This window comes from Tachysurus fulvidraco, chromosome 15, assembly GCF_022655615.1.
Source record: "Tachysurus fulvidraco isolate hzauxx_2018 chromosome 15, HZAU_PFXX_2.0, whole genome shotgun sequence".
In the NCBI taxonomy this organism is placed as follows: domain Eukaryota; kingdom Metazoa; phylum Chordata; class Actinopteri; order Siluriformes; family Bagridae; genus Tachysurus; species Tachysurus fulvidraco.
The window spans coordinates 1,132,501-1,148,584 of NC_062532.1; the positions used below are offsets into that span (position 1 = coordinate 1,132,501).

The 16,084-nt window shown below is 42.7% G+C and overlaps 1 protein-coding gene across 2 annotated transcripts in view; it reads right to left on the reverse strand.

Moving 5' to 3' along the window:
- The window catches only part of LOC113637510 (diacylglycerol kinase theta), a 22,768-nt gene extending 7,104 nt beyond the window's left edge, over positions 1-15,664 (reverse strand). For both annotated transcript variants that reach the window (XM_047800602.1, XM_027138203.2), the window contains exons 1-15: positions 14,907-15,664; positions 10,839-10,918; positions 8,083-8,182; positions 7,129-7,214; positions 6,901-7,026; positions 5,684-5,840; positions 5,346-5,420; positions 4,609-4,709; positions 4,157-4,371; positions 3,381-3,471; positions 2,686-2,740; positions 1,752-1,813; positions 1,509-1,659; positions 695-733; positions 32-147 (exon numbers count right to left, since the gene is read on the reverse strand). In XM_047800602.1, coding sequence (XP_047656558.1) covers positions 32-147; positions 695-733; positions 1,509-1,659; positions 1,752-1,813; positions 2,686-2,740; positions 3,381-3,471; positions 4,157-4,371; positions 4,609-4,709; positions 5,346-5,420; positions 5,684-5,840; positions 6,901-7,026; positions 7,129-7,214; positions 8,083-8,182; positions 10,839-10,918; positions 14,907-15,192 — 1,740 coding nt within the window. In that variant the 5' untranslated portion in view covers positions 15,193-15,664. The remainder of the gene's footprint in view (positions 1-31; positions 148-694; positions 734-1,508; positions 1,660-1,751; positions 1,814-2,685; positions 2,741-3,380; positions 3,472-4,156; positions 4,372-4,608; positions 4,710-5,345; positions 5,421-5,683; positions 5,841-6,900; positions 7,027-7,128; positions 7,215-8,082; positions 8,183-10,838; positions 10,919-14,906) is intronic.
- Positions 15,665-16,084: the final 420 nt, after the last annotated feature.

The window sequence follows — 16,084 nt, forward strand, 5'->3', positions numbered from 1 at the left end:
ACAGAGCAAAGTGAGAGAGATTGAAGCATACCAGGATTTCTGGAATGATGAGACAAGACAGTTGCTTGCCATTGATGCTGGTGTCTTTGGCCAACATGTAGATGCGTTCAGCTTCAGAGAAACAGGTGATCTGCAAAGCCACTGATCCTACACATCACACACACACACACACACACACACACACACACGTTACAACTTACACATACTGTTCTTTGTATGCTATACACAGAGTGCACAGAATGTAATGGTACATGGTCATGAATGGATTCTGTGAGATCTGGTGTTGGAAATGAGGTCACCCGAGGTTAAACGATCATTTCAGGTTATTTAATTCAATTGCGTTTGATGGAACAGTGTGTGTGTGTGTGTGTGTGTGTGTGTGTGTGCGTGTGTGTGTGTGTTTTTAACAAAAATCTCATTTAGAGATCTGTGTGTAGGACAGACTTTAGCAGTCAGAGCACAGACACACAGACCCACGACATCATCAGTAGGATTCAATGAAGCCGAGAAGTCTGATTCCAAACAATAGCAGCATTTTGTGGCAGTGTCAAAGAACAGAGGCATTTCTCACACTCATTGACACCCACACAGAGAGTGAGAGACAGAGAGAGATTTTCCTCGCTTCCTCCATGGCCTGAGCCTGGATTTAAGCCAGGTTGCCATAGAAATGTTGCTACGGTGACAAGTCCCTCACCTTGTGCTGGGTAGACGTGAGTGACGGTGACCAAGTGACCTGCAGAGAGAGGGAGGCAGAGAGAGAGAGAGAAAGAGAGAGAGAGAGGTAGAGAGAGAGAGGCAGAGAGAGAGAGAGAGAGAGAGAGAGACGCAGAGAGAGAGGGATAGAGAGATGCAGAGAGAGAGGCAGAGAGAGAGATAGAGAGAGGCAGAGAGAGAGGCAGAGAGAGATAGAGAGTGATAGAGATAGAGAGAGGCAGAGAGAGAGAGAGAGGAAGAGAGAGAGGCAGAGAGAGAGTGTTTGTAAGAGAGGCAGAGAGAGAGAGAGAGAGTGAGAGAGAGAGAGTGAGAGAGAGAGGGAGATTTCTCTTTTCAGTGTCGTTGTCATGAGAATGGTCAGTGTTAACATTGTTTGAATGCAAATTCCCGGAAGGGACTAAAGAAAATATTAAAGCCTTAACGAATAAATCCACACTGAGAAATCAGGCGTGTACATTATGGATGCATCAATACTATTTTTTTAATGAAAATGAGAATGCGTAAATAATCTCTGGTCCTCGTCGATACTGAACTGAGTAACCTACTTAATATTAATAAACCATGGCTATCACTGAACGTTTTATTTAGTTTAGGTCTGGTTACGTTTCCTAGGTTTCCTATGACGTGGACATAAAAGCACCGTTTTAAACGAAATGTATTCAAACTGGATTTTTTCCACTAATACGAGTAAAACTTAAATGTAGCTTAGACATAATGAACCACATTTAGTGTTGTGAAATCCTCACGTAAAAACGATCAGAGGATATAGAAGGGTGTGGGAGAGTGAGACTGACTCTTGATAGTGAGGTGTTCCTGCAGCAGCTCTGTGTATTCCTCTGTGCTGAACTGCAGTGGAAGTCCTCCGATCAGCAGGTCCACCTGGACCACACGGTTCCTGCTCTCCACAATGTAAAAGCGGGTCTGGTTCATCTGCCTCAGAGACGTCTGAAACGCACACACACATTCAGGATGACTCTTGATCGCTTTCACTAATACATTAATTGGGCCTTATCTGACAAAGAAGCAGGTCAGAGTACCTTCCTGATCTCTCGCAGCTTGTCCAGTAAAAACTCTTGCCCACCAAGAACCTGCTTCTGCACTGAAGGACAAAGCACAAACTCAACGGTATAGACGTGATCAAATACACGCACTGTGACCTTTACGACAACACAGCACCTTCACATCTAAAATCATACACAAGAGCACCTAAAGACAACGATGGCTTCTAATAATTCAGTTTGCTTACTGATCAAATACACTAATTAAATGTCTCATTGTGAGACAGATGAACAAAAAAGGTGCTTAAAGGTGAGGTCTCCGTTGTTTGAGAAATGCTTCAGAAAACTGCGTTGGGCCGCCAAACAAAAAAAAACAAAACTAAGGTGTAGCCAATGAGCAGAAAGGGGTGTGTCTTGTCACTATGGGCGGAGAGAGTGTTCTGTGCACGTGTGTGACATTAGCAGAAAGCGGTTTTAACATTGACATGGAGGATAAAAACAAAGAAAGAAAGTGAAGAAAGGCTTACAATAAGGCAAGAAGTAGGACGTGTTAATATAGGATCAGCTTTTCAGCGCTGGAGAGAACTGAAGGAGCAGGAAGGCCTGCGATGGGACCCCGAGGTTGCTTTTTTCCTTCTCGATAGGTGAGTAACGTTGGTTTTGCTTTGTTACACAGAACTAATATATGCCTTTGTCCTTTACATGATTATGCTTGTGTGTCATTTTTGCTTGTTTGTTTATCTGCAATCGTATTCCCTTCAGCTATGATAAAGACACATTTCTTTCCGTTAGTTGCCTGGGTTACGTATGTACGTGTGGGCGGAGCTATGGATACAAGGGTGGGACTCATTTGGGTTAGGGGCGTGTTTGTTTTGGTGATTTTAAATGTCAACATTGGCTTTCAAACAACGGAGACCCCACCTTTAAGTTTAATTACAGCATGGCAGGAGATAAAGAGGATGCTGCATCTTACCTTGTCTGCTGCTCATTAAAACCTCTACAAGGTTAAAATCTGCAGGGTTTTCATCCTGAAACACAGACGGCACGCAAGTTAAAAACAACGCAGATGTATTTCAGAGAACAAAGCTGAGCGATATTAGAAACGTGTTTATATTAGAAACTATGAAGGTCAGAAAGAAAACACTATCCTTAATATACAGTAGGTCATGATTGATAACAGGATGTATACAGGAAGGTACTTCTAGGTATCTGTTTTTATCTAGAAGTTAGGTTACACGACCAGATGTTAATGTTTCCAAACCACAAACCATAGAGAAAGTTACCATATACTTTACACGGGAAGTAAACGTAATGGAGGTAGTGAAGTATGAAGCGCTCAAATAGAAAACGGTGTACATGTTGGTGCATGTGCGAAAATATATTTGCATACTAATGTATTTAAATGTACAAGTGATATAACACTACAGAGCTGCTGAATCCTCCATTCTGATGGGACAAAACGGGGTTGATTATGTGGTGCATGTTGTAGCTTCCTATTTGGGACGTGTCCCGTGTAGCTGTGACATCACTTTCAGATAACTTCACAGACAGGACATAGAAATATATTTAAACAGGTGTGAAAAGAAAGGGTCAGACGCGGCTTAGAACGGACATGGCTTAGTTTTAGCGTGTGTCATACGTGTTAGAAAGCAGAGACGAAGGCTGTACCTGTTTACCGAGCTGAACGAGCACTTCCTTAATGACGGAGTCTACGGTTTTGCTCTTCCCAACGGTGATACTGATGTAGGCAACACCGACCCTGCAGACATATGCAGACAAACACGCACACACACTTGAAATGAAATACTTCCACAGACATAACTATAAAGCACATGTTCTGATTTCAAACATTAACACATTAAAGCATTAACTAATTCTCAAACAAAAGTTTTAGGGACTCTATAAAAGATACAAAAATTACAATCGCTTAAGATTTGATTCTGTAATGAAGCCCTCATACAGTCAGAAACTTTAACCATAGCCATAATTTCCAGCTTATCTTTAATGGATAACTTATTTTTGTGCTTTTTACCTTTTACCAGCATTAAGAAACTTAAGCAAATGGTAAGAGTGACACGATATCACGAACACATTGCTGCAGATGTTTCAGTGCTGAAAATTCTGATGATAGCTGCTATAATACAGTACGTGTTGCTATGACAGCCAGCGTTTTATTTTTACTAGTTACAAAATACCAGAATACAATTATTGATTGTCCCCTTATGTTTATTATTTGATCGCGGTGATCCGTTACATCTTGTAGTCTACATCAATGAGGTCAGGAATATGTCAGTCATAATGCAGGGTTCAAAGAAACTCTTTGTGTGTGTGTGTGTGTGTGTGTGTGTTGCCAAAACATTGTCAGTACGTGTTGTGTAAATATGAGTACGGCAATTCGATCTGCTCCTGACTTTTTTCCTGACTGCGTTTAAATAAGCGCTCACTTGAGCCAGCCAGCGTAGATCTTCAGCAGCTCCGTGTCTCTGGGCTTGGCTCGGAGAAGCCACATCTCCGGCGGGCAGTCCTTAAACACGGCCTTGTTATCGGGCATGCCGTTGCGGTTGATGATGTCATCCGTTAACAGGTCGGGTTGGGTGTAATTCTGGAGCTCGTATTCCTGCGCGTCATCCGGGATGTAGAACGCCTTAAGTGCCGCTTCCTGCTCAGACAGGAAGTCAAATAAATATTAAAAAAAAAACATTTCTCTTATAAATACACTATCCAAAAGTTTGCAGATATCTAATAAATTCTATACAATATTTATACATGCTTTTTTTGATCCTTTTTACCATTCCTTTAATAGTAAACGTCAGCCAATGCTGACTTGAACTATTTGATATTTCTACTCTCCTTTAAAACCAGTGCAGGAAAGGCGGGAAAGCTGTAAATATCTCACCACTATTTCCTCATTCTTAGTTAATCTAGGAATGGAGACCAGCCGGAACTGATTACGCTTCACGCCGTCATCCCCGTCGAACACTCTCAGAGTCTGCTTCCCTAAAAGAGTTATAAAGGGTTTGTTTTTTTTCCCAAACTCTTCATGTTATTTATTTTATTTTTAACTCCTATAGCAATACGATAAATACGATTACATTTTCAGTGTGGATAAACAAAACAAAATCTAACTCACTCTTAGTGTCTTATCAATTACACAATATAAATAAAACACACCAGAAATGAATCGACTCATGATGGTATGTAACATCTCCTATGATGTCTTTGTCTTATGATTCGGAAGAAAAACACTTGGGCTCGAGCTATTACAGTAAAATACTCACATGGTGGTGTGATGAAACCACAGGACTCTGTCAACACTAAAAATTAGCTGTAGTGACTTATGTAACAGCAGCAATAAAGCAACAGGTTGTATAACTTGACAAGCAACACCCTCCTTACATTACACCGTAGCAAGAAATACACTCAGTTTGCGTGGCATGTCGGACACACTTTTAAGCTGTTACTATAGAAACGCTAACGTTATAGACCTGTCGTTTTCCCTTGCAGACAGATCTCCTCTCTACCTTCTGACCGGTCGTATCTGAGATTCAATCGTGTGGTATAACGCTATAACACTACAGTCATGTATCATCATAACTGAGCTTTACACTCATTTTATACACTATATATCTTTACCAGTATCTGATGAGCCTGAGGACTGATTGTCCTTCGACGTTGTTGGGTTCTGGATATCAGAGTCATCTAGATTATCTAAAAGAGATGAAAAGTCTGAAATCAATGCAAAATAAAGATCCGAATTCTTAAAGCAAAGCAAAGCAAAAAAAAAGTACTAAAATAAAATAAAAAAATTGGCTGGGATACAAAGTGAAGCAAAATAAGCAGTCATGCATAATGTTTAATAGCTGAATTAATAAGCAATGCTTCACTGTCGAAATCAGTATCTTGTGGGATTAGAAACATGAGCGTAACCGCTACGGCTCTATTAATGACCGGCGTCTCTGCAGGCTGATTACCCAGTTCGCACTGCTGCAGGGGCTCCGAGATGCGGTAGCAGTGAATCTTGCTGAAGTTGCGTGAGCAGACGCGCACACAGCTGGGATGCAGGATCATGTTGCGCAGGCGACCCAGACCGCATTCGGGAGGGATTGTGATATAACACGAGGCATGTGCCTGCAAATACACACACACACGCACACACACATTGGAATTTATTAGAATAAAAACAGAACATGTAGTATAAAAAAATACAGCAATAATATAAAGCACAAAAGAGTTAAAGATAATGCAAATTTCCTCCTACTTAACTGATACAAACGTGTTATTATAAATCTGTGACTTGCCTATGAGAACATTTAGATGCTACGATGTGTAAGTGGCCATTTCCTCTAAGCTGTCTTTCTCACCAGTGTATGTGTGTGTGTGTGCGTGCGTGCGTGCGTGCGTGTGTGTGAGGGGGGTGTTGATGTCTGCATCTGCTTTAGACAGCATGTTGAAATGGACCAGTTCCTTTCCCACTTAAAGATAAACAAGCTGAATGCTTTAACCTTCATGTTCACAATGACAATTTTGGTATCCATTAAAAAAGCCTGGCCATGTAAAAGACCACTGTCTGGATATTTCTCTAATCATTAGATCTGTACTTGTATTCATAAGTTTTATAAATTCTAAGTTTATTAATCCTAAAATGAGGAATCGGCACAAGACACTTGTGAATTCAGGCCACGTTTTTTCACAACACCGGATTACACATCACAAGATCAAGAATATAGTGCTGTTGTTCTATAAGTCTATCTCTATTTTCTACACTTTAATATAATCTGTACACCTGTAGACATGCTGTATTATGAGAACATATTTCTGTATGTATTCTTGTACTGTACATATTTAGTCTTTACAGATTATACGTCTACGTCTGTTCTGTCGCTGTATTTGATCTTGTTCTCATTTTGGACTGAGCCGTATTGGCATGCGGATCGATATCGTGTTAGCTTGCCATCGAGGGCGATAAACGATGACGCGCTTTCTCTAATAAATATTTCAGCGACCGAAATCGATTCAAATAGTGCCGAGTAAGAACGAACAGTGGAGAAAATGCACTAGGACTTTATACCACAGCAAATTCCTCGGTGAAAGAAACAAACAAAAGCTCACGCATCTGTCAATAACACTGATGAGTTATTTTACTCCGTTTGCACTCGTGGGTGCCTTACAGAGCCGTGAGAGAGCTTACCGTGAGGCCGCACCACTCGCACCTCATTCCGGCGAGGACGTCGGAGGAGCCGCAGACCCGCCGGCACACATCGCAGCGTGCTCCGGAAGCCATGTTCCCCTCCCGCCAGTGGTGATGGTGAATGTCCTGGCATGGGGTCAGGGTTCAGCGAGTTAGGAGGTGAACAAGGACTGATGGATTAAATACAGCAGTGATTCCAACACATCACAGTGTAACTGTAAGACTTACGTAGTCTTGGCCACCATCTTGATGACACAGACGACAGTCGCTGCAAACGAAGGGGGCGCAGTCGCTGTGAACGTGCAGCTCACACACTGAAACGAACACACGCATGACCACAGAGTCAGTGTTTTCTGTGTTAGCTGTTATCTGTAAGCACGTGGCCGTGTGTGTTTCTGGTGTATGCCAGGAAAGTTCAGTGTTGCAGGTAAAGAATTAAAGATCCAACAAACGAAGACGGAAGTCTCAAAACTTTCAGGTCATGAAACGTATATATCTATTTATTTCTAAATATATTTTATATATCTCTATTATATATCTATTTATATCCTTCAGTGTTCGTCAGCTTCAAGAGGCACTCTTTTAATTTGTGAATGCAGAAGTGGGGGAAAAAAGAGACTAAAAGAGACTATGACTATTCTACTGAAAAAAGAGAGCACGTGTGAGAAAAAGGGTGAGAGAGAGAGAGAGAGAGAGAGAGAGAGAGAGGGGTCATGTAAACACAGAGAGAAAGAGGAAGATAATGCTTTCCTTTTTGGATATCTTTCTTAGAATTCAGGCCCCTGCAAAAGACCATCTCGTGTTGCCATGGCAACAGCAGATCCGCATCAAGCAGACACTGGGCAGATAAATGAGCAACAAGAGAGAGAGAGAAACATAGAGCAAGAGTAAAAGAGAGAAGGGGGGATGACAGGATGACACAAAAAATAATCTAAACAAGACAGCAGACATGCAGAGACAGACACAGAGAGAGAGAGAGAGAGTGAGAGAGAGAGAGAGAGAGAGAGAGAGAGAGACTGTGTGTGTGTGTGTGTGTGTGTGAAGACAAGTACAAATTATAAAAGAAAGTAAAATGAGTGATTAAATCTGTAATCTGTCTGAACCACACTGCTTTCGTCAACAATACCAGACTGTAGCTGTAAAAGCTCCTGTAATATTTCTGGGTGTTTAATCAGTAAACACCTTCACATCGTAAAGCCGACGTTCCTTCCAGGTTCTTGCGGCACAAGCAGCAGAAGCGCTTCTTCTGACCGGCTGGACCAAAGCAGTGAGCTACAGGAACCTGTGAGAAGAAAAACAAGCTTCATTACGCTGAAACACACACTTTTTAATATATTTTGCTATATTGCTGTTTTTTGTTTGTTTGATTTAGGAATAAAATAATAAAAATAATTTTTTGTGTTTTCAGTTGTAGTTTTGGTTCCCTGTTACACTTCTCATTGTCAGAAGAACTCAATCACTAATAAATATTTTACACACACACACACACAGACACGCGCACACACACACACAAACACATAAATATGAAATATATAAATATTTTAAATGTCAGTTGTTTATTCAAAAGAAAAAGGGGGAAAAAAGAGAAAAGAATTAGAAATTTAGAAACAACATGAATTTGTAAAATAAATAAATAAACAAACAATAATCTCACAGTGTAAACAGTTTTAGTATTATTTTTGTTACATTATAAAGCTTGTGCCAAGTGATAGATGAAAGAAGTGTCCTCAACACTGTGTGTGTGTGTCAGTGTGTCAGTGTGTGTGGTCGGGGGAGTGGGGGGTGTTGCTGGTGGTGTCAATGAACAGTGTTGGTTAGGCAGTAAAGTGTTGTTCCACTTTTGCTACTTCATGTTTGCACTCTTACAATATAGTCCATGTATGTGTTTGGGGTGTGTGTGTGTCAGTGTGTGTCAGTGTGTGTGTGTGTGTGTGTGTGTGTGTGTGTGTGTGTGTATGTGTGTGTGTGTGTGTGTATGTGTGTGTGTGTGTGTGATCAGGGATTGCTTGCTGGGGTGTTACAGTGAATTTTGAAAGAGTTTCCTGCGAAGCGTGTCGTGTGTGTGGCATCATCATGTGACTAAGCTTTACAAGATTAAAGGCAGGATACAGTATAATGCTGCAGGTGAATGCTGGGTAGTTTCCAACTTACATTACTTATTGGTACGGATCTTCCTATCACTCCTAGCATGATATGTACTGAGAACAACTCAAAACACTTGGTACTACCTTTGAGCGTGTAGACGTACGCTGAAGGAAAGAAAACGCGCGAGCGTCTCGTTCAGACGTTTATCTGTCGGTTCGATTCATCTGTCGAGGTCAAATCACGAAGAATCGCTGACTGCGATTAATCAGTGTTCTCTGTGCTTTTTCAGCCCTTCACATCTCTCAGCCAATTCAGATATCAAATTCAATTCAAATTTCAAACCAATTTGGTTCTGATTTGGACTCGCAGTCCTGCAAGCTCGGTACAGAAACACAGATAAGATCCGTCTGTTCGCGCCTTTAATAACTAAAGCTCCTGTTATCTCCGAGGCTGCTGCAGGATTCTATTAAACTGTCATTTAAAAAGCCTGTGGCGGATGACCTCGGATTTGGCTCTGGACCAAGGTCTTATAAAGATATAACGCACAAACTGTGAGCGTGCCATGACACATAGCTTTCAAGCTACTGTGACCTTCGGCTGTGATTGTTTTATTAAGTGCCGCGTGAGAAACAAAGCAGGTCGCAAGACGCTGGGACGCGCTGCCGTGATACGAGTTACGAGTGTGATTGATTTTGACAAACTGACTTCTAACACACACCTCACAAGATGAACACACAGCCCGGGAAAGACTCCAGGTAATTAACACTCCTGCAAGTGAGCAAGAAAGATTGGAGCTACTGACGTGACGGAGATGAAGAGACTGACAGTTAAAGTCTCTGCTCTGAGCGCTTCATCCCAACAGGAAGGAGCGGAGCAAAGCTCACCACAAAGCCAAACACTTCTTCTTTACCTACGTGAAGCTTCATTACAGCGACCACACAGGCTACGAGAACGCACATCCTCACACATCCATGGGTCCTTGACCTCATCCTGCCCGGAGAGGGAACACTTCCTGTCTGGCTCCTGTGGGACTTCCTACAGTAGGCGACAGGAAGTGACCTTGTTTCCTGCACAGGTCCTGGCTCGTTCAAAGCTGAACAGCTTCACAAACAGCGAGTAAACCAGACGTTGTGCAACCTCATACCTCAAACCACAACGTTTCTATTTATAATCCAGTCCGTCTAAAAGGGACTTCACCAAGCTTTAGGATTAACTTCTGTGTTTAAACAGTCGAAGTGAAAAGATTTACTAAGAACCGCGATCTCTTTAGGAGCATAAAAGGTAGCAGGAGTGGATTTGGTGGATTTAGATCATTAGAGAAAGAGGATCCCGAAGCTCTCATGATGGCTGGGGAAAATCATTAAAGGGCAAGTTATGGGACAGACAAGCGAAGGACGGCCTGCCAGTTGGACGCCTCCTTGTTTTCGTGCTTTGTTATGAATTGGCGAATCAGATGAACAGCAATGTTCATCTGATTGAACAGCAAAGATAACATGTTTCTACATAATAAAGCAAAACAGGTCGTTTTTATCGCAGCCGTCGGCAAAACGTCCACGATTACATCCTTGTGATAGATTACAATTCTTGGTCGCACTCGCGCGTTTTAACACAAACCTCGAAATTAAGTCGAGAGTATTATCGAAGGCTCGATGAATCGACTCTTTCTGACTGATCCGAATCGAGTGATTTGCTGGGGTTAAAACTTTAAGCGACTTACACAGTGACTTCATCTTGTGTATGAAACTAGTTTCATTTCCATGTATAAATCAAGCACCATTTGTGTCGTCTGACCTGTGTGTGTGTGTGTGTGTGTGTGTGTGTGTAACATACATATGCGAGAGGTTCCCACTCACCCGCACCAGCGTGGGCGCCATGCAGGAGCACACGGTACGCATGTGCTTCAAACACTTCTCGTGAGACATGAAGTTACACACTGCAGAGAGAAACACAAGAGAAAGAGAGAGTAATAGTTAGTTTCCACATTTACATACACACAAATTAACACCGTGTTCTCGACAGCGTGGCGCACACACAGAGGTGTGAATTACAGGAAGTACACTCTGTGCTTGCTTTTGTGTGGGTCAGAAATGGAAAAAAACTAACAAACAAGGCACACGCTTCTTCTGAGCTTCACACACGTACATCTTGACGCTGCTTATGAATGCACTTCCATAACATTTACACGTCTCTCACCGCTGGTCTTTAATTCAGACATGATGGGACGACGTGATGTGGGACGACGTGATGCGGAATAACCGTCCCAGACGGTTTTTTTTTATACGTTGTGCGACCTCTTGCGTGCAAAGATTTCACACATGAAGCGGTCTTTTATTTCAGTCGTTCAGTGAAGACAAAAACTGAACCGTATCACGTTACAGAGAAAGTGCAGAATGGAAACTTGTGTTTTGTAGGATGGAGAACTGTGATTAGGAAAGTCCTGATTTGAGGACATTACACACGTCGTCCAGCGAATCAGATGAGACAGGCATAACGAAGATTTCTTGTTGTTTATTAGATGACGCGACGCCACACGTTGTCCTCAGCCAAATCAACATTGCTGACGAACTGGATGTGGCTTGAGGTTGATATTTTTAGACCAGATTTCGAGTGGTGACTTTTTCAAATAAACATCGAACAAGTGGAAAATGGCATGTTTGTAAGAGCTTTGAAACTTTGCGCACGTGCTATTTATTTACTGACCTAGTAAAGTAGTAGAGTGGGTTAGTTTATGCTTTTTATTGAGACTGTGGATTGCTGTAATGTGACGTCATGCTTTCAGGAGCAGCTTGTGGTTATGATTAAAAAAAAAAAAAAACATTTTTTAAAAAGTCTCAGGGAGAAGTTGATGCGAGTGCGTGAGCATCGTGACGCTTGTGATGTTCTGCAGAACTTCGGGGGGGGGGGGGGAGCAAGGCGAGTAAACTTCTCAGCCACTTGGCGGGGCAGGATGACACTACTAACCACCCACACAACCCACAGCATGTATACACACACACGCACGCGTGCACGCACACACACACACACACACTGTCCTCTGACGCATTCTCAGGTTTTGTATCCTCCTCAGTGACAGGAAGTGGGCTTGCTGACTTGAGCTGTTCTCAGTAACAGAATGTCCATGAGAACTGTTACCAACATGTAGGAACACACACACACACACACACACACACACACACACACACACACACACACACACACACACACACACACACACACACCATGTCCAGAGCACCTCATATTGGCATCTAGTTACCTTCTCTGGCATGAACACTTAACTGTAACTAGAAATGGATAAGAAGTATGTTGCGTCATAGAGTAACAAACGATGACGTGATGGTGTGTGTTTAGTGCCCGACCTTTGCAATTAGACCTTTGGAATGTCGGTAATCACAGCGTACGCATCGTATACTGAGATCAAACATGCCGCGTACCGGACGTGATCACTAGGAGGCATGAAGTTTAAACTGCGGAATGAATTGGAGAAGAAGAAGAGGCTCAAAACTACTCACTTCTTGGTTCTGAATAAGATCTGAGGAGGATGGTAGCGAAAACAAAACAAAACAGTCTTCACTGTGTATAACTGCAATGCTGTTTTTTTTTGTTTCTTTTTTTGCTGTGTGGGACCAAAGAGAATTCATCAGGTTTTAAATTATTTAAAGAATAAACAGTACTATAGTGTTTAAATTACAGCCTACAGGCGAGCAATGAGATAAAACCTGAAATACAAACAAGACAAGAACCTTCAGGCGAAAAAGAACAAACAAACAAACAAACAAGCAAGCAAGCAAGCAAGCAAGCAAGCTGGCTCTCTGAAGGTGCGAGGTACAAAAATGTTCCATAGACACACACATTTGCTTCCTGTGCCCTGTAATTACCCATAAACCTCTTCTCTGCATTGCAACACAGTTACACAACAGAACTTCAAGACCTAGGTGTTGCATTGTTTTTGTACATGTGCCACCTGTTGTATCTGACCTGCTCTATTACTACGCGAGTGTTTTATTGTTTGATACGGGCTGAACTGTAGATTAGCTGCATCGTTCTGTAACAAGCCCCACGTTTTAGTTTGTGTGTGTGTGTGTGTGTGTGTGTGTGTGTGTGTGTGTGTGCGCTCGCATGTTTACGTTTCCTCGTGTCCTCAGACGTTCCTCACTTCACGGCCCCCCTTCTTCAGAGCCCTCCCCTCCCCTTCCCGTTTGTACTTCCATCTGTTGCCATGTCAACCTTGAAGATTCGATCACGATTTGTTAAACGGCTCTGCCTGGCAACACCGCTGCCTTCGATGACGATCCGTAGCCCCGCCCACTCCAGCAGCCCCAATGATTTCCTGGTGATCGGATCCTTCAGCGTGTCCGAGGAAACGTTCCCGTTTGCTACGCCGTGACTTTGCATCCCTCAGACAGTTGCCTAGCGGTCTAAGCGGTTGAGTGACACTCAAGTGTAAGAAATCTGAATAGCGTTCTGAGAGTCAGACCGAGAGCTCAAGTTAACCATCGGTGATTGAAAAAAAAGCTGGGAAAAGGAACTCACACTGAGTCATCACAACTCACTCAGTGTGTATTGCCAGTTCATAGTGAATAAGTAAGTGGGCTGGCGATCGCTCTATAACAGACAGGAAGTGGATTTTTACAATCGCACTTTCAAATATCTGGCAGATTAAGTAACAACAGGTGACTGTCAGAAGTATTCGGGGTGTCGCCGTGAGAAAGCGTCGCCGTACTATGGGCGACTTTAAAACAGTGTGAATTAAAGGTGCCGTCTGAGATTTTGATAGAACCCGGCGATTTGAAACTCGAACAAGAAACAAATAGACACCTTCCTGTCAAAGTCACGCCCACAACAAAACAAGTGCAGGATGGGAAGCTGGAGCTAAGGGATGTTACCTACAAAAACACAACAGTACTACGTTCATTAAATATCAAGAATCTGAACATAATTTCTTTCTATAGACACACCTCCTAATATCTAAAGCTGCTTTGACACTGCAGAAAATTCTTCAGGCAACAAAGCTAAGCAAAATCCGTCATTATTTAACTGGAACGCATTAACCTCCTACGCAGCCGAGCGCTTTCTTCTCCTCCTTAAAAGCTCCTGGTTGCTTGACCGACCTCACAGCGTTTCTGATAAGAAAAAGTAGTATATATTTTCCCTCTGGTTTCAAATCAGGGTTATGACTGGTGATCTGACTGTAGAGATTTTTTCAAAGAAACTCAGACATTCTCTCTAGACTCTTTTTCTTTTTCTCTGGTTTCGCTCAATCATGCACACGCTTCGATACGGGAGGCCAGACGTCTCTCGGTCAATTAAGGATTCCTGAAATCGACCGCCATCAATCTCACTCCTTTCCTAGAGGCAGCTATTCGATATACATCCTGTACACCACAGAGGAAGAAGACAGCAGCGGAGAGACGGATGTGGACAAAAGGAGACTCGTGCATGTCAGACGTATAAAGAGAAATTGAGACCGAAATTCAGAAAGCGACAGGAAAAGAAAGAAGCAGAACTGTATATTGTTTCTCTGGTCGTTTCCTTCGGCGTCGAACACTTTAGTGTGTCTTGTCACTACGCTGAGCTGGATTTTGCTCGCTGATTGAATCATCTTCGAAGCTCTTGAGCACTTTTGAGAAAAGCCTTAAAACCTTCAACATGCATTTTAGTTCTATGGAAAATGTAAAAAAAAAAAAAAAAAACCCAAAAACTTAAATGTTTTCTTCCTTCTCTGCAAACTTCAGTGTGTTTCCCAAATCTCTGTGCTAAACCTTAATGCATTTCTCTCCTGCAGCAGTTTAGTGTATCTGCTGCAGATTTCTAGCCTTTCACACGTGAACATTGCGTTTGCTTGCGTTTCTGTGTTCTGCATCATAAAGATAGAACATTCTGGCGTTTTTACTGCACGTGAGCTTCTGATCCAGACGTCATACCTTCACACACGTAGCCCACGAGCCCCCAGATGAAGTCGCTGCAGTGGTGGCAGAAGGTCGGCTTGGTCAGGGTCACTTTACGGAAGCAGTGCCCGGTGGTGCCCGAGTGCTGCTTAATACACCGGGTAGATGGCGACTGGTGCGTTTTCATCCTCCCGGAGCCTGGGCTCTCTTCACCGTCCCTCTTCCTCCCGTTACCGGTGCTTTCTGCTACTGCTTGCTTGATCCCCTCAGAGCTGGGGCTTTCTCCAGGCTTCCCCTGCTTTATTCCGCCGCTTTCCGCCATCGCGAAATAAACCGCGCGCGAGTTCGAACGATCGGTTGTTATGCCAACCGCTGGACGTGACTCAGTGACTCGGTGAATCGGTGACTCAGTGACTCGGTCAGTACCTCAGTTAGCTACTGCTAGCACATCTGTGAGGGTTAAAACCGCGCCGAATCATCCTGACAGAAACGTCCTTATTAATCACTATTAATTCTATAGAAAAAAAAAGTCTACAGTTCGGTTTAAACGAGTAGAAACAGCAGAAACAAACGAAGTGACTAAAATGACACACTTTTCCTGACGTGAAAGAGAAACGCCTCAGCAGCCGAACACTCCAAACAAGCTGTTTAGCTCACAGGAATGTAAAAATTAGCGGTTTATCGAGTCATGACGCCCGGTGTGGAGCTCTCATGGAGCATCGAGATAACGACAACAAACTGAGCCGCGGCGCCGTCGCCTGTTTACACTTTAGTGAGATTTCAGTGTGCACGAGCGCGACTTCCGCCCTCCTGCCCCTCCCGCCCCTCCGCCCGCACGCACGCACGCGCGCACACTAACATACTCACGTGCATGCACATAAACAAAAACACATCTGTACGTTAATATCTAGTGTGTGGAAACTAAATAATTTTTTTTAAGTATTTCACCGACATCAGCATTCCACCAACATCTCCCTGAAATATTTACACTGCCTGCTTAAATCTTTAAAGTTTCTTTAAAATCTTAAAATCCTTCCCTGCCTATTCTTTTCGCATCTTCTTGTAGATCCTCCGCTCGCATTCATCCTCGTTTCGTTTGTTATTTATTTATTTATTTGTTTGTTTATTTTTAATATTAATATTCTCGAAACCATAATTTGGAAGCTTTACATATTGTGACGATTCATAAACGTGTCGGATCTTTGAACCGGCTC